Source organism: Lemur catta, chromosome 1, assembly GCF_020740605.2.
Source record: "Lemur catta isolate mLemCat1 chromosome 1, mLemCat1.pri, whole genome shotgun sequence".
Classification (NCBI taxonomy): Eukaryota; Metazoa; Chordata; class Mammalia; order Primates; family Lemuridae; genus Lemur; species Lemur catta.
This window is the reverse complement of record NC_059128.1, coordinates 148,399,301-148,418,496: the sequence shown is the minus strand read 5'-3', so window position 1 is coordinate 148,418,496 and position 19,196 is coordinate 148,399,301. Positions and strand designations below refer to the sequence as shown.

Below are 19,196 nucleotides of genomic sequence, written 5' to 3'. Positions count from 1 at the left end.
GATCCACCCGCCTCGGCCTCCCAGTGTGCTAGGATTACAGGCGTGAGCCACCGCGCCTGGCCAACTTTTCTTCTTAAAGATAAGCTGTAATGTATACATGCATATATAGCTGTATACAATTGATTCTGGCTAATACTCCTGTTAACTCCTTTCTCCTCAGACACACATATAAAATTCATAAGAACACCACTGATATAAGACCTTCTAAAGTTAAACACACACACATACACACACACACACACAGCCTAGTTATAAGTGACTCTTACACAGTGAGACAGAAAAATTGATATACATTTTTTCAAGTAATGTTATGTACAGTTTTATTGCCAGTATATGCACAACAGTAAGCATAGAACTATAAATACACAATGTAATTAACAGTAGAAAACAAAATTGTTACAGGTAAGAGGGAGAGGATTTAGAGAAACTATATTTTCCTGCTGCTAGAACAGAAACAAAGGGGAAAGCCTATGACAAATCATCCTTTCAGTACTCTTGTCTTAAATTCTTTACATACATTTCTACATTTTTTCAATTAAACAAAGAAAGTACAGATAACTCTGTAACAATAGCAAACTGCTTCCCTAATAGCTATTTGCCTTTCCAATCAAATTCACGTTATGTTAGGATTTAAAAAAAAAATAGTCAAGATGAGAAATCATTAGTATCCTGGTTCCAAATTATCTAATTTGGCCTTTCACCACAACTGGTAATTTCTGAAAGTTGGCTGCACATGAAAAGAACAGGTGTAGCAAAAGGTGATTAAAAAAACTTGTTAAAAGCTAACAGAAAATCACCCTTTAAGTAGTTTCCCAAAAGACACTATAGGCAGCAGCTCAGTTAAAAGTATTAGCCCTGAAGAGGTAGAGAATTTGAGCCCATTATACAAAGATAGCCTTGGCACCATCTTCTCTCTCATCAGGATCAACATTTTCAAGTAAGACAATTTCATGGTAAAAGGAAACCAGGTTCCACCATTTAAAGAAAAGGTGCTGGTCGACTTCCATGTCTCAATAATTAGTTTGTTTATTAAGTGAGAAACAGAAGACGGTCAAGGACACACATGCACTTGATTTTTTTTGTCTGTTTCCATTATCAAGTTTATTCATAAGTGAATTTGATATTAATAAATACAAAAAAAGCATCATCACAACAAAGATAAACAAACCAAAAAAAACCCTGCAATAAAACCTTCTATTTCAATAAGTATCGAGAAAAAAACAGGCAGATGATTTGGTGCAGCTTTCTTAAGGGATCATAGAAGGGACACGGTTTTAAATAAAGATGGCAAGATCAATAACCAACAAACAATATCAGTTTTACAGAACTGGCTGATTCTGTAACATACGTCTTTGAGGTCTTAAGGTCACCCCAAAGAAGTTGCAACTAATGACATGTATCACCATCACACCAACAGAGTCCAGCTGAAGTTCAAATTAGTCCTGCTTTGTTTCACATCATTTCAATATTTCTAGCATAGGACATGATACGGAACAAAACTCAAAATAGCAATAAAAATATTATTCTGCAGTTGAACAAAGGCAAAAAAAATGTTTTAGACTGTTAAACTTTTAAAGCTTTAAGCATTCCTGTTTAACCAGCATTTTAAAAAATTTATACAATCATAACACTGGCAAAGGTTAATGGGAAGACAAAGAAGTACAAACATGTGAAATGATGAATTAGATTAAAAATTACTTTGTATTGATCAATTGATGTTAATACTGCTTCTTCTTGAATTTGGAATAACTATCATAAAAGTTACATGCAGACTGAGGGTAGCCCTCTGTTACAGAAAATACAAAATGAAACAAAACAAAAAACTAAAACTGGGAAACAATGGTTAAGTTCCAAAAGATGTATTTGAGAATTTCCTTTCATTGATGAGGGTGGTCTGTCTGTCCTTTCTCTGAGAGACCTGGTTCACTTTGATGAGTTTCACTAACTTTGTCCAGCAACATCAGTAGTGGGATCAGCTCCTCCAGAACCTGTTTGTGCACGTTTGATGTAAAGATTCAGTAGCTTCATCTGCAGATTCAAGCCAAACAAATGTCATTTGAGCAAGCCGCTCTAAATTATGATAAGATGCTCATTAAAAAAAATTATATATATGTGTGAGCTTTGAAAGATAGATTTCAGGCTGGAGGTTATTATAATGCCCAAGTTATTGTTGAGAATTACAAAAAAGCTTTTTAAGTCTTAGAGTTTGTTCATGACTGAGTATCCCGACTTTTAAAAAAATGTTGTAGTGATAAAATGTAAAACACTAAAGTAAACTCAGAAAAAGAAGTCACCATTAAAGCAATAATGACAAACATTTGAGCACTATGTGTTACATAATGTGCTTTACATTATCTCTTTATTTCCCCATTTTACAATTGAGGAAATCAAGATACAGAATGGTTAGGTTACTGCCTCAGGTCACAGGGGTGGGTAAGAAGTGGGCCCAGGCAACTGGGTTCCAGGATCCAAGATCTCAGACCACCATGCTACTGCCATTCTAACAAGAATGGTTTTGATTTCTGTCAGTTTGCATTCTTCACCAGTATGAGATTATGTTTTTATGAAGTTTGTAACCAATGCATGTACAATTCTGTGTTCTATTTTTTTCATCTAATGTTGTTTAAAAATATTTTTTTCACCTACCTATTGTCTTCCTACGTAACAGTATTACTGGCGGCCTAGTATTCTGATAAAGTGCTGACTTTTAATTGTTTCTGAAGGTTTGCTTTTTTTAATATTAACCCTTTGATCCAACCTGGTGTTCGTGGGATTCAGCGGATCCCTGAACCCTGAATCCTACATCTAAAATTCTCTGTATGTATCTAATTTTCTCTTTTTTAAATTTGTTTTTATTTTTTAAAATTTCTTTTTTATGAATTTGCATGTCATCCTTGTGCAGGGGCCATGCTAATCTTCTCTGTATCGTTCCAATTTTAGTATATGTGCTACCAAAGCAAGCACTGTATTTAACTTTCTTGAGATTAGATTTTACCTAAATCTCAAAGTAGTCTGTAACCAAGAAAGGGTGTATGCCTACATGACGAGTGTGTTACACACCCTCTGGGGCATGGTCATGCTTGAAGATGCAGACCCGGGGAGGTGGGGGGGGGAAGGGATGGAGGTATGACTACATGATGAGTGCCAGGCGCACTGTCTGGAGAATGAGAACGGACGCGCTTGGGACTCTGACTCGGGGGGATGGGCGGGACATGAACAATGTATATGACCTAAACTTATGTACCCCCATGATGAGCTGAAAAAAAAAAAAAAAAAGAATCACTGCTTTAATCTATACCTTGTATAGATATTTTAATGTAAGATGTGTACCTGAGCTCATTTTTCTTTGTGTGTATTTTTATTCTGCCTTTTTGCTATTAGAAAAATAAACTTGACCATAGTAATGATAATTATTAGAATTCTGGGAAACTCTTTAAAGGAAGGTGAGTGCTCCCTGCTAACTGGTTCATAAGCCATAATTCGACAATCATAGTTTATCCTCACCCTCTAGAACAAATTTCAAAGTTCTGGTGGTACCAATGAAATGAAGAAAGCAAAACTTACTTATTTTTTTAAGTCTTAAGGACTAATCAAAAATTTTTATTTTAATATACTAAGTAAAAGTCGCCATTAATTTGTATCATAATAATAGAAAGTGAAAAAAGAACAAATATTTGATTACCATAGTTCTTAAGGGGAAAATTTTTAAAATGTTCCAAGTGTTCCATATTTTGGGAAATATAAAGTAATCCGTGAACATATAAGCACAACAATCTATTTATTCCGAACTAAACAGTCCTTGGGGGTAACAATTTTGGTGTGGGAGTGGGAAAGGAGTTAGTTGGCTTTTACAAATAACCAGAAGCCATAGGCATTTTCTCTCACAGAAATCTACCAACCACCCTACCAAACTGCTGACTTCACCTGAGTGACAAATGTTAGAGCAGAAACAGATAAAATGCAAAACAGGAGGAATAACGGCAAGTTGTATGCTCAAAGCCTGATTTATTAAAAGCCGAATAACAAATTTACCCTTTAACCCCCACACAGAACTAGTTTGAAGAATGTACTTGGCCACCATCTTTAAAACAAAGCAGCATTACTTACTTTACTGCCAGTGAGTTGACTGAGATGTGGTTTTAGTTCATCACCAATTACTGCATGAACAGCCACCAGGCAGAAGACACAAGCTTTCCGAACACTGCTTTCTGAATTATCATAACCCTAGGAAGAAAAGTCTATCGTTAGTACTCCTAGGGGATCTGAGAAAACTACCTTTTCAGCAGGGACAGAAGATGTAATTCAAAGATGACATCTCAGGCATACAGAGGAAAGAAAATTTCTGTGCAGTGGGTTGGCAATGGGCTATGAAAGCTTTTCTAGCTTTACTGCTGCAGGATTCCTCCTTCTTGTTATCTTAAAGTATTAAAAAATATGGTCTTTCTGTGTAGCCACCTCTGCCACAGTATTGCTATCATGCTCAGTGTAGACTCTATTCCAGGAGTTTTTCCAAAATGAGAAGCTCTTTCTGGAAGGGAAATTCTGTTTGGTATTTCTAAAAGTCTTGAGGATCCAGGCCACCCCAGCATGATCTGGCCTTCCTACCTCTATCTTCACCCGTAATTTTTTTCTCACTTCAATCATGCATATTTAGTTCTTCACTCAGAATAGGGATCTCTCTTTTAAGGGTGAGCAATTGTGTGATTCTCTGGCACCAGGTTCTTTTTTTTTCTTTAATTTATAAAGAGAAGAAACTTATTTCTCATGGTGCTGGAGGCTGGGAAGTCCAATATCAAGGTGCCGGCATCTGGTGAGGGCCTTGTTGCTGCCATCCGCAGGAGAAGGCAGAAAGGCAAGAGAGCACACTTCAGTACCAGGGTCTTAAAAGTAACTTTTGATTTTCCCCATACCATTGAGATCCCCAGGGGAATTTGCTGCTGGTGCTGGTGGTGGTTTGGTTCCATCTGCTCATATTCTGGGGTTCACTGGGATATCTTTCCCTAATTTTGCTGAAGATATTTTTCATGTTTTTTGTATGCAATCCTAGTTGCTCAGTGAGATAACTTTTTGGTGAGAAAACGTAAAGGCATTCAAAAACGATATTGCCAGTGTCTTCTTGCCTCTCATTGTTCAGGTCCTATTACCTATATACCCTAATTTTAATAGTTTACAGCAAAAAATTAAAATGCTAATATTTAAATTCATTAGAGTTCTTGTGCTTTTCTGATAGGTAAGATACCTATTCCCAAAAATCATGTATGCTTTAGGATTCTGCACCAAGCTAACATGAGAGAAAATAAATTTACAAGAACTTAAAGCCACAACAGCTCTTTGCTAGTATCTTCATACTCTAAGTTATTCATCCAGCAAACATTTATTTGGCATGAAAGCATAGATGAAAAAAGAGATTTGGATCTTATCTTAGGACCTCACAATTTAGTGAGTAACATTAAACTTAGAACAGAATTACAAATTATGATTCTATAGATATACAAAGTAATGAATGATTAATTCTCTTTAGGAGAGGTTTTTTTTTGTTTTTTTTTTTTGAGACAGTGTCTGGCTCTGTTGCCTGGGCTGAAGTGCAGTGGCTTCATCATAGTTCACTGCAACCTCAAACTCCTGGGCTCAAATGATCCTCCTGCCTTGGCCTCCCAGAGTGTTGTAGGATTACAGGTATGAGCCACTGTGCTTTAAATATACAATGTAGTATTAGTCATCCATTAAAATTACATCGTAAAATATTACTTACTAAATGGAAAGAGTTCACGATATATGGTTAAGTTAATGAAAGCATGTTACAAAATATCCCATTTTGTTCAAATGTTTACATGCATGGGTTTGCATAGATGGAGAAATACACATGACATTTATGACTGTAAATTAGTATAACCATTTTTGAGAGAAATCTGGCAACACCTAGAAATTCTGCTTCTAGATGTATACATAGAAGTACAAGAAGATAATATAAGAAGTTCATGGCAGTATTTATGTAATAAAAAAGGAAACAGGCTGGGGGTGGTGGCTCACGCCTGTAATCCTAATACTCTGGGAGGCCGAGGCAGGAGGATCACTTGAGGTCAGGAGTCCGAGATCAGCCTGAGCAAGAGTGAGATCCTGTCTCTACTAAAAAATAGAAAAAAATTAACTGGACAACTAAAAATATATAGAAAAAATTAGCTGGGCATGGTGGTACATGCCTGTAGTCCCAGCTACTTGGGAGGCTGAGGCAGGAGGATTGCTTGAGCCCAAGAGTTTGAGGTTGAGGTTGCTGTGAGCTGGGCTGATGCCATGGCACTCTAGCCTGGGTAACAGAGTAAGACTCTGTCTCAAAAAAAAAAAGGAAACAATCAATAGATAAATGAATAAACATCAACAAATGAATGGATAAACAAACCATAGTATACACATAAACAGCATATTATTCAGACATAAAAAAGAATGAAATTCTGATACACGCTACAACATGGATGAAGCCTGAAAACATTATGCTAAGTGAAATAGGGCAGACATAAAAGGACAAATATGGTATAATTCCACTTATCTGAGGAACCTAGCAGAAAGCAGAACAGAGGTACCAGGGGCTAGGAGGGAGGGAGGAATGGGGAGTTATTGATTAATGGGTACAGAGTTTCAGTTTTAGATGGTGAAAAAGGTCTGGATATGGAAGTAGTGATGGCTGTACAACTTTGTGAATATATTTTATGTCACTAAATTGTACACTTAAAAATGGTTAAATGGTAAATTTTGTTATGTATATTTTACTACACTCACATCCACCCTGGCTAGTTATGGGAAGTCTTTGTCCTGAATATCACAGACAGCAGGAAGGCTTGATCATTCCAGTAGTTTTGCCTGGAAAGTACCTAAAATAACCAAACCCCTACTGTATCATAGCTTATTCCTTCAAGCTTTGTTGCTTACCTGTATTAGGCCTGGCATAATCTCTGGCAAAAGCAGGTTAAGAGTTTCCTTGGATACTCTCTCTATCACTTTTGTTTGCATTTTGATTGCAGCCAGATTAATTGGGTAATCAGCAGTTTGGATGATAGGACAAAGCACTTTGATGCACTGCTCTGGACTAATTGAAGTGGCCAATACTGATGCTGCTTCCTCAGCAGATCTCACCACCTAAAGCAAACAGGAAATTAAGCCAAAAAGTAATTTTTAAAACATTATACTATGTTCTGTAAGTATAAATTTCATGAAGTATTTAATATGACATGATATTTGGAATTTGCTTTGACAATATAGTATACCAGGCCGGGCGTGGTGGCTCACGCCTGTAATCCTAGCCCTCTGGGAGGCCGAGGCGGGAGGATTGTGTGAGCTCAGGAGTTCGAGAACAGCCTGAGCGAGACCCCGTCTCTACTAAAAATTGAAATAAATTATCTGGACAACTAAAAATATATATAGAAAAAATTAGCCGGGCGTGGTGGCGCATGCCTGTAGTCCCAGCTACTCGGGAGGCTGAGGCAGAAGGATTGCTTAAGCCCAGGAGTTTGAGGTTGCTGTGAGCTAGGCTGATGCCACGGCACTCACTCTAGCCCAGGCAACAAAGTGAGAGTCTGTCTCAAAAAAAAAAAAAAAAGAAAAAGAAAATATAGTAAACCACACATATAAAAAGTGAGGGTACAGATAAAACGGATTGGTAAAATATCAATAACTGTCGAAGCTAGACGATGGATATATGGGGCTTTATTACACCTTTCTCCCTTCTTTTGTGTTCTTTTACTGTTGGCAAAAGTAGTTTTTAAATAAAATTTTGACCTAGTTGTGCTAGGGTGTGGAGGCTCTATTTACCTAGGGTATGATGTGAGTGGAGTCTCCTGCATCAGCTATGCTGAGGTCCTGCTCATTATTAATAATTCTCATCTCAAGGAGTGCTAGCACCCTTTGTATCACATTAATAAGTAATAAAATAAAAAATCATTATTAATGTGTTACCAAAAGTTAACATACTATTTCCCCTTCTTTTCATAATGATTTTCTTTCCTTTTGTATTGGGCTTGGGGAGGGTAAAACACTGGTTTTGCAGTGAGGAGAAGAAATGGTTGTCTATCTTCTTATTAGAATCTGCAATCTCTAAAGATGATCTTAAAAACATGGAAAAATAATTGCTTTTTATGCTACTCTGTCAGTGTCTCACTTATGATTTCAATTGGTGAAAGGAGCTTAGACAGGTACAGTGGAAAATACATTGAAAAAAAATACACTGGAAGTCAGAAGACCTAGAGCTAATTTCAGCTGTAACACCTTAAGTATGTCAATTTTATATTTTGTAAAAATAGGGATCCTACAGGCCTTATGTGGGTTTGAAAGTGTGTAACTAAACTATAAATATTAAATACTGTTTTTTAAACTTTCAGTGAGATGTTATAGATTTATCACTACTAAATACCAGCCGAATTAAAAAAAGCTGTATGAAAATCCAGACAGATTTAAAAGTTATGATTTATTCTCCTAGAAAGTTCACAGTGAAATCTTTTAAAAAAGTAAATTACCCCAAGGGTTTCAACTTCTCCACATCCTCACCAACATTTACTGTCTGTCTTCATTGTGGATGTTAAGTATTATCTCGTTGTAGGTTGTAGTTTTAGCTGCATTTTCCTAATGACTAATAGTGTTGAGCATCTTTTCATGTGCTTATTGCCATTTGTAAATTTTGGGAGAAATGTCTGTTCAGATTCTTTGCCCATTTAAAAAATTGGGTTGTCTTTTTACTGTTGATTTGTAAGATGACTTTTATATATTACAGATATTAGTACCTTATCAGTTATATGAGCTGCAAATTTTTTCTCCCATTCTGTGAGTTGTATTTTCACTTTCCTGATAGTATCCTTTGAAGCACAAAAGTTTTTAATTTTTATGAAGTCCAATTTATTTGTTTTTTTAATTAGTTGCTTCTGCTTTTGGATTTATATTAAGAAACCATTGCCTAATCCCATATAACAAAGATTTACAACTCTGCTTTCTTCTGAAAGTTTTATGGTTGTAGCTCTTGCATTTGGCTTTGATTCATCTTATCTCACTGCTATTTTAACTTTCTTTTTTTTGACTTGCCTTTTGCTAACATCTTGGTTCTACCAGAGACACCTAATGCTATTACTCAGGTGCTTTTTCTTAGAAATGCAGTTCTTATTTGAACTTCCCTTTTCTAATTCTTTCTGAGATTATAATAAAAATCCTCATGGTTATTTAATCAATGTCACTGGTGTAGAGAGGGAGATATCATGACTACAAAGTAATGAAACAGGTTTACAGAAATTTTTCATGAAAGCTATCCTCATTACTTTTTTTTTTTTCCCTAATATAACACATATTTATTATCTCACAGTTTCTGTGGGCCAGGAATCCAGGTCTCTGGTCAGGATCTGACAAGACTCAATGCAGAGAGTAACTGGGCTATATTTTTGTCTGGAGACCTCACTGAGCAATAATCTGCTTCTGAACTCATTCAGTTTGTTGGCAGAATTAATTTCTTTGTTCTTATATGACTTAGGGCCCTGGCTTTTTACTCTCTGTCAACTGGAGGCTGAAAAATATGGAATGCTTCACGAATTTGTGTGTCAGCTTTGTGCAGGGGCCATGCTAATCTTCTCTGTATCGTTCCAATTATAGCGTATGTGCTGCTGAAGCAAACATCCTTATTACTTTATTGAATAAACTTGTAAAAAATATATATATATACATATATATGTAGCTCCTATAGGCAATGTGCCACTTAAAAATAACAATGATTTGTTATCTCTATTAGTTATCTAAAAAAATAAAATCCTTATTGCTACAAGGAAAGTGAAGGTAAGACTGGTGAATTCTAAGTAGAAAACTAAAAGTGAAGTGAAGGAGAAAATGAAATCAGATAAATTATTTCCTAGAACTAGCCCTACTTTAGGTGAAAGGCCATGATATCAACATAATTCATTTAATAGGAAAAAATATATGTTCACGACTTAATCAGGTGTTACCTTGAATATCAAAGTAAGTGTTCATCAAGAAAATGATTAATAAGAGTACATTTTATACAACATTTACATGTTTCATGCAATAATGAGAATATAATAATTTAACTCTCAGGTAACTTACCTCCTTATGAGGATCTTTATGAGCTTCCAATGTTTTCATGACAGTCAGTTCTGCATAGTTTTTAAATCTTGCTGGTTGATGCCTTAGGATTTCTCTTAAAACCTTTAATGCCAAAGCCCTGATTGTAGGCTAAGAGGAACATTTAAATGTTTTTAATGTTTTAGGTTATAGACACTCTTTAACATTTTTAATTTCTGTAACTTAATGCTAATTTCTTAACATTCGGGGGAAATGCAGACAACTGCACAAAGTATGTGGTATATTACGTAATTAAATTTTCACATCTCTAGTTGAAAACATGTATCACACTTTCTATATTTGCAAGAAATCAAGAACCAACCATATTCTGATTATAAAACGAAGTTTTACTTCTGAATAACTAATTTAAATATACTTTTCTATAAGGAATTCAGCCTGCAACCTTTCATTTTTCCTGTTGTTAACCGTTCAACATTGTTGAGCTACTTGGTGAAGAAAAAGTATTTTATAGTGAATATTTCACGCAGAAAGAAGCAGTAGCATAGACTCATTTTCCCAATTTCCAAATCTGTGTAGTACCTGATTAATAGGCAACCTAAAAGAGACAAGAAGGACAGGCTATTGTGTACATATTCTGTCATTTACCTCTTTATCCCCAAGGGTTTCAAGCAATAAAAGCAATATTGTTTTGAAGTGTTCATCCCAAACACTGAAAGATTCTTCCTGTGTCAGTTTCATGAGTTCATAGAGGGCGATTTTTCTTTCTTCTACACGTTCATTATGGTTAGACAGCTCCTTCAACAACTCTGCAACTAGGTCAGAATGGTCTAGGGAAAGATCTGTCAAAGGGACATGATATTAATTCTGTAACTTTATAGGTTGACTCTCATAAGTATGGGGATGACAACTTTCTAACATTATGAAACATAGACATAATCAATGTTGGTTGTAAAAAAGACAAAGAGAAAAGATATTAAGTAATTTTCTTTTTAATCTTGTCATCCCCAAAACACTAAAGTTATTTTAAAACTTTTTATATAATCTGTCATGAGATTAGTTAAAGAAAAAAAAAAACAAAAAAACTTTTTTATAAGAAAAATACATAAGAGAGACCAGTATAATGAACCCCCATATACCACCACCCAGATTTAACAGTTTTCAAGATTTTACAATCTCATCTAATCATTGTAAGGTCCTTATCAATCTTTTAACTAATGGCTTTGCCCACTGATTGTTGCTCAGTTATTTTAATAAGGAGTTAAAAACGGTGATTATCTAATCAAATCATTCCTTCCATGGCTTAAATTCTTCCGTAGAATGTAACTTTCTCAACTAGAGCTATTTTGAATACCCTGAAAAATCATTTGATAGAAAAGGCAGAATAGATGCTTCATATAGTTCTCTTTAAATTTCACAGTCAAGAGTTGGGCTTAATAGTTACCAATGAGTTTTGATTTGTTTTTGCTTTCTTTTCAAAACTATAATTAAAACTCGTGGATTTTATGAATTTTTTTTTTTTTTTTTTTTTTTTTAAGAGACAGGGTCTCACTCTGTCACTAGGCTGGAGTATAGTGGCATGATCATAGGTCACTGCAGCCTTGAACTCCTGGGATCAAGTAATCTTCCTGCCTCAGCCTCCTCAATAGCTGGGACTGCAGGCATGCACCATCATGCCTGGCAATTTTTTTTTTTCTTTTTTTTTTTTAGAGACAGGGTCTTGCTATATTGCCTAGGCTGGTCTCAAACTCCTGGCCTCGAACAGTCTTCCTGCCTCAGCCTTCTAAAGTGCTGGGATTACAGGGTGTCAGCCACTGCACTTGGCCTTTATGAATGTTAAAGGGCATTTATTGCTTGTTTGTCAACAGTCATCAGATAGTGCTCTGAATCATTTTTGTAGAAATAATAGTTAAATCTAAAAGTTCACATTACAAAATACCAGAATTGTTCTCAAATTCTTTTAATGATCAAATACATGATTAATTCAGGCTTTGAGGGACTTGGGCAGGCAGTGGCCTAAGCTTGTGTCATAGATTCACTTCCTTCCTCTTTCTCTGGGTATACTACAGACCAATCAATATTAAAACAATATGGCTGGTTTAACAAGAACTACTGCAGCAGGATAACTTCATCTCTATAAACCTCACGAAAATCACTCTTGGAAAGTTATAAGTTATCAAACTTTCACAGATGTCAGAGGATCATTCTGATTAGAGTGTATTTTATTTCAGCTAAATAAAGGGAATTCACAAGGAAATGCTTTCAAAGGAAGTTTTCTTTTTCATGAAAGTTGGCTTTGTAATTGCTTTAGCAGACAATTAGAAATGGCTTGACATAATGGTCTGGACAGATGACTGGCAGAAAAATAATTTCTGGCACAGAGTGCACATCAGTTATTTAAATTAAAACGGAACTATTTGTATTATACTAATGAGATAAACTTAAAGTACTGAATTTTTCCTCTTTTGACACAGAGGGGCACTGTGGTCAAGTGAAAAGGACATGGGCTTTGTAGTCTCATCAAATCTCTGCCTCTTACACTCTGTGTTATTGGAGTATTTCCTTAATTATTGCTGAGCCCAAACAGGTAGGAAGGGTATCCACATAGAGTGGTGGCCAGATGTGAGCAGTTGGAGCCAAAGTAGAGTGAGAAAGGCATCCATGGCTTTGGGTGAGGGTGGAATATCAAAGCCCAGCAGGATGAGGAGTGGATCTGTGCAAGTGAGGAGGTGGTACTGGAGATAGAAAACTGGCTGCATACAGACTGATGAAGAAAGTATATATTAAAGATAATAAAAGCTTGGTTTCTTGCTGTCAGAAAAGAGTGTTATCAATATGGAAAAGAAGGAAATTAAAATTAATCCCATGGCGTCAGAATGGAATTGGAGCTACTGGTGTAAATGCATGCCTTTTGATAAGATATAGATATAGAAATAGAGATGTAAATCTCTACGCTCACTCCCCCACATCCCTGCACACACTCCCTAGCTCTGGCCATGGAGAGGTCTGGGGAGTAGTGACATCCCACTAACAGCAAGTATATCTAGTGTACAGACTTCAGCTGTTAAAAACCATTTTCTATTAAATGGCACAATGAATCCTTGGAGAAATGGTTGATTCCAGGATTGAACCAGGGATAGCACATTTTGTTGTGACAGAATACAAGGATGAGGACATGTCAAAAGAACACCAAGAGCCAGCTTGAATGGGAATCTGCTGGTCAAATCAAGGACAATTTGAGAATCAAAATAAATAATGATAGTTACAAATGATACTCTATTAAGTATAATAGGAAACTATGAGTCCATACGGTTATAAACATGCACATCAATTTTTTAAATGAGTAAATTTTAAGTTTAATTAGGAACAGGATACACCCTGTTTTAAAATATCTCTTCATAAGACATGTATTCACTACAAAGAGAAAAAGCAGTTTCACAGTGAGGAAGCTTGGTAAGCACCACCATAATTAAGTTAACATCACCAGTCAGGGGCAAAGTGAAATCATGTGTTACTATTTGATAGGGTGCAATGAAAAGAATGCACTATCACTTCTGTGATACTGTTGTGAAGAATGCATAATCTGGCTCAAATCATGAGAAAACATCAGACAAACCTACATTCAGAGACACGCTACAAAATAACTGGTTTTGAACCTTCAAAAGTGCGATGGTCATGAGAGCCAAGGAAAGACCGAACACTGAAGGAGAATAAGGAGACATGATGATTAAATTTGCATTTGCAATGTGTGATTTTGAACTGAATCTTTTAGCTATAAGCTATTATTGGGGGATTCTGGGAAGATGGTGGAGTAGGAAACACCAGGACTCTGTCCCTTCACCTAGACACCAATTGCACTGGCAGAATCTGTCTGATTTAACTGTATTTTGGAACTCTAGAGTCTACTGAAGGTTTGCAACTTCCAGGGAAAGGCCTGAATGTTAAAGTGCAGTTAATTTCTATCAATTTCAGATCTAGCATAGTAGCAACTACCTCCAATCCCTTGGCAAGCAGCTGTGCATGTGTTCCTGGAGCAGCTTGCACACAGCTTGTGGGAGCTTGGGTAAGCAAAAAGAACCTTGTCCTCGAAGTAGAAAGGATCTGTGCTCTGATCACTGCTGCTTTTTTTTTCCTTCCAAAGACCCTTTCCTAGTCATGATCACGGCTGCTTCTGATCACGGAGGTACAGAAAAAGAGGTGGGCAGCCATTGTTGTTACACCTTTCCCACTGTTGCAAGCCCCTACCCCTCTAGCTAAAGTGACTTCCAGAGGCTTAAAGGACTGGCAACCTTTCCTTACCCCCTTCCTTTTTCTCTTTTTCCCTTTTTGAGAGCCAGATATTAAAGACTAGGATATTCAAAAACAACCATATATACAGGGAAAATTAGAAAGTGGCAACACAGGCCCAGGGAAAGATGCAGGCTCAGAAAAGATCCGAAAAGACCTTAAGTTTAAACCTCAGGCTGATCCTTGGCACAGAGATACCCTACAACAATCAAAATAAAAAACAATAAACAATAACAAGAAAACAGAAAACCCTGGGGTAGGGGAAGAATATGATTTCCATAGTTACCACATTATTCGATTTCCATAGTTACCACATTATTAGATTCAAATGTCTAGTTTTCTACAAAAAATCACAAGGCACACAAAGAAATAGGAAGTATGGCACATTCAAAGGAAAAAATAAATAAAAACTGACACTGAAAAAGATCTGATGGCAGATCTATTAGACAAAGACTTAAAGTAAAACAACTGTCTTAAGCATGCTTGAAGAAGTAAAAAAAGACGTGGAGAAAGTCATGAAAATGATATATGAACAAAATGGAAATAAAGAGTTAAAAAACCTAAAAGGAAACCAGAAAGAAATTCTAGATCTGAAAAGTATGGTAGCTAAAATAAAAAATTCACTAAGGGAATGATTTCAAAAGCATACTTGAGCAGGCAGAAGAAAGAATCAGTGAACTTGAAGACAGGGCAATAGAAATTATTAAGTTTGAGGAACAGAAAGAAAAAAGATTGAAGAGCCGGGCACCATAGCTCATGCTTGTAATCCTACCACTCTGGGAGGCTAAGGTGGGAGGATTATTTGAGGTCAAGAGTTTGAGACCAGCCTGAGCAAGAGTGAGATCCCATCTCTACCAAAAATAGAAAAATTTGCCAGGTATTGTGGGCATGCCTGTAGTCCCAGCTACTTGGGAGGCTGAGGCAGTAGGATCACTTGAGCCCAGGAGTTTGAGGTTGCTGTGAGCTAGGCTGATTCCATGGCACTCTACTCAGGGCAAAGGAGTGAGACTCTGTCTCAAAAAACAAACAAACAAACAAACAAACAAACCCCACAGTAAACATATACTCAATGGTGAAAGACAGAAAGTGCTTCCTCTAAGATCAGGAACAAGGCAAAGATGCCTGCTTTTGCCACTTCTATGCAACATAAGATTAGAAGTCCTAGCCAAAGCAACCAGGCAAGAAAAAAGAAATAAAAGGCATCCAAATTGGAAAGAAAGAACTAAAATTATCTCTGTTCACAGATGACACATTTATTTTGGTGGGGTGTAAGGAGGAGGAGAGAGGGATTTTCAGATGACACGATCTTTTTTTTTTTTTTAAAGATAGAGTTTTTTAAAGATAGAGTTTTTTTTTCAGCTAGAGTGTAATGGCATCATCATAGCTCATTGTAACTTCAAACTCCTTGGCTCACGCAATCCTCGTGCCTTAGGCTCCTGAGTAGCTGGGACTGCAAGGCACATGCTATAACACCCGGCTAATTTTTCTATTTTTTAGTAGAGATGGGTCCTGCTCATACCCAGGCTGGTCTCGAACTCCTGAGCTCTAGTAATCCTCCTGCCTCGGCCTCCCAGAGTGCTAGGAACACAATCTTATACTTAGAAAATTCTTAAGATTCTATAAAAAAAAAATTAGAATAAATGAATTCAGCAAAGTAGTGGGATACAAAGTAAATACAGCTGTATTTCTGTATACTAACAATGAACAATCTAAAAAGGAAATTACAAAAACAATTCCATTATAGTAGCATCAAAAGAATAAAATAGAATCATGTGTCGCTTAATGACGGTATGTTTTGAGAAACACACCAGTAGGTGATTTCGTCATTGTGCAAACATCATAGGGTACATTTACACAACCCTAAAGGCTATAGCCTACTGCACACCTAGCCTATGTGGTATAGCCTATTGCTTGTAGGCTACAAACCTGTACAGCATGTTACTGTACTAAATACTACAGGCAACTATAGCACAATGGTTAGTATCAGTGTATCTAAACATATCTGAACACAGGAAAGGTATACCAAAAATACAGTATAAAATAAAAAAAATGGTACACCTGCATAGTGCACTTACCATGAAAGAAGCTTGTGGGACTAGAAGTTGCGCTGGGTGGAGTCAGTGAGTGGTGTGTGAATGTGAAGGTCTAGGACATTACTATACACTGCTGTACACTTTATAAACACTGTACACTTAGGCTACATGAAATTTAGGAAAAAATATTTTTATTTCTTCAATAATAAATTAATCTTAGCTTACGGGAACCTTTTTACTTTGTAAACTTTTAAATTTTTAAAAACTTTTGATCCTTTTGTAGTAACACTTAGCTTAAAGCACAAATACCTATAGCTGTACAAAAATATTTTCTTTCTGTATATCCTTATTCTATAAGCTTTTTTTCTATTTTTAAAATATTTATTTATTTTTTCTTTTAAAACCTTTTTTGTTAAAAACTAAGGCACAAACACACACATTAGTCCAGGCCTACACAAAGTCAGAATCATCAATATTACTGTTTTCCACCTCTGCCATCTTATCCCACTGGAAGGTCTTCAGGGGCAATAACACACATGGAACCATCATCTCCTATGATAAAAATGCCTTCTTTCAGAATATCTCCTGCAGGATCTGCTCTGAGGCTGTTTTACATTTAAGTTTTTTTTTTAATAAGTAGAAAGAGTATACACTAAAATAATGATAAAAAGTACAGTAATATAAATACATAAAGCAGTAACATAGTTTTTTATTATCACTACCAAATATTATGTACTATACATAATTCTATGCACTATATTTTTATAGGACTGGCAGTGCAGGTTTGTTTACACCAGCATCATCACAAAGTGCAATGTATTACACTATGACATTAGAACCACTGTGACGTCACTAGGCGATAGAAAGTTTTCAGCTCTATTATAATCTTATGGGACTATCGTATGTGTGGTCTGCTGTTGACCAAAATGTCATTATGTGCTGCATGACTGTACTTAGGAATTAACTTAACCAAGGAGGTGAAAGACTTGTATAATGAAGACTAGACAACATTGCTGAAAGAAAAAAGAAGATATAAATAAACGGAAACACATCCCATTTTCATAAATTAGAAGACTTACTATTAAGATCTCAATAATATCCAAGGTGATCTACAGATTCAGTGCAATCCCTATCAAAATCCCAATGATGATTTTTGCAGATATAAAAAAATCTACTGTAAAATTCATATGGAATCTCAAGTGACCCAAAATAGCCAAAATAATCTTGAAAAAGAACAATGCTGGAGGCGTCACAATCCTTCCTGATGCCAAGACTTACTAGAAAGCTACAGTAATCAAAACAGTGTGTTACTGGAATACAGACAGACATACAACAATGGAATACAACAGACAGCCTAGAAATCAGTCCTTGCATATATGGTTAAATGATTTTTGACAACGGTGACAAGGGCATTCAATGCAGAAAGGATAGTCTTCTTAACAGTGATGGGAAAATTGGATATCCATATGTAAAAGAATGAAGTTGAATCTTACCTCACATCATATACAAAAATTAACTCAAAATGGATCAAAGACCTAAATGTGAGACCTAAAACTATAAAACTCTTAGAAGAGGTTAAAATCTTCATAACATTAGATTTGGCAGTGACTTCTTGGATATGACATGAAAGGCAACAACAAAAAAATTGACAAACTGAATCTCATGAATTTAAAAATTTTATGTATCAAAAGACATTATCAACACAGTAAAAAAGCAACCCACAGAATGGGAGAAAATATTTGCAAATCATGTATCTGACAAGGAATTAATGTCCAGAAACTAAAGAGAACACCTATAACTCAACAACAATAAAAAAAAAACAACCTAATTCAAAAATGGGCAAAAGATTAGAGAAGACATTTTTATAAAGATGATATACAAATGGTCAATAAGCATATGAAAAGATGCTCAATATCACTAATAACTGAGGAAATGAAAATCAAAACTACAATGAGGTATTGCCTTATACCCATCAGGATGGCTACTACTAAAAAACCCCAAAATAAGTATTGGTGAGGATGTGGAGAAAATGAAACCCTTGTGCACTGTTGATGGGAATGTAAAATGGTATAGCTGCTATGGAAAACAGTATAGTTGTTCCTCAAAAAATTAAAAATAGAATTACCATATGATCCAGCAATTCTACTTGTGGGTATATACCCCAAAGAATTGAAAACAGAGTCTCAAAGAGGTATTAGTACACCAATGTTCACAGCAGCATTATTCACAACAGCTAAAACATGGAAGCAACCCAAGTGTCCATCAATGGATGAATGGATAAGCAAAATGTGATATATACATACAATGGAACATTACTCTGCCTTAAAAAGGAAGAAAATTCTGACATATGCTACAACACGGATAAACCTTGAGGATATTATGCTAAGTAAAATAAACCAGTTACAAAAGACAAATACTGTATGATTCCACTTATATGAGGTACTGAGAGTAGTCAAAATCATAGAGAGAGTAGAATGATTGTTCCCAGGGCTGGGGTAGGGAATGGGGAGTTATTATTTAATGGGTATGGAGTGTCAGTATTACAACATGAAAAGAGTTACGTTATGGAGATGGATGGTTGTGATGGTTGAACAATATGAATGCATTCAATACCACTGAACTGTACACTTAAAATGCCTAAGATAGTAACTTTTATGTTAAGTGTTTAACAAAACAAAGAAATTGGAAAAAAAAAGAGGTATTACTGGGACAACTGGCAAAATTCTAATGGAGTTTAAGGATTAGGTGGTTATTAATGTACGAAATGATAATTTGATTTTTTAATTAAAAAAATTTTTTTTAGAGATGGGGTCT

General features: G+C 35.8%; 1 protein-coding gene and 2 non-coding genes across 20 annotated transcripts in view; all 3 read right to left on the bottom strand.

Annotated features, from left to right (window-relative positions):
- Positions 1-294: 294 nt before the first annotated feature.
- The window catches only part of CLASP2 (cytoplasmic linker associated protein 2), a 196,842-nt gene continuing 177,940 nt past the window's right edge, over positions 295-19,196 (bottom strand). For all 18 annotated transcript variants that reach the window (XM_045537254.1, XM_045537307.1, XM_045537271.1 and 15 more), the window contains 5 exons: positions 10,711-10,904; positions 10,087-10,215; positions 6,925-7,131; positions 4,108-4,224; positions 295-2,028 (listed from right to left, as the gene is read on the bottom strand). In XM_045537254.1, the coding sequence (XP_045393210.1) occupies positions 1,942-2,028; positions 4,108-4,224; positions 6,925-7,131; positions 10,087-10,215; positions 10,711-10,904 (734 nt within the window). In that variant the 3' untranslated portion in view covers positions 295-1,941. The remainder of the gene's footprint in view (positions 2,029-4,107; positions 4,225-6,924; positions 7,132-10,086; positions 10,216-10,710; positions 10,905-19,196) is intronic.
- LOC123631096 lies at positions 2,861-2,964 on the bottom strand. The gene has a single exon (XR_006732972.1). It is a non-coding gene; the product is annotated as a U6 spliceosomal RNA (small nuclear RNA).
- Positions 9,539-9,641, bottom strand: LOC123631093. Its single transcript, XR_006732969.1, has one exon. It is a non-coding gene; the product is annotated as a U6 spliceosomal RNA (small nuclear RNA).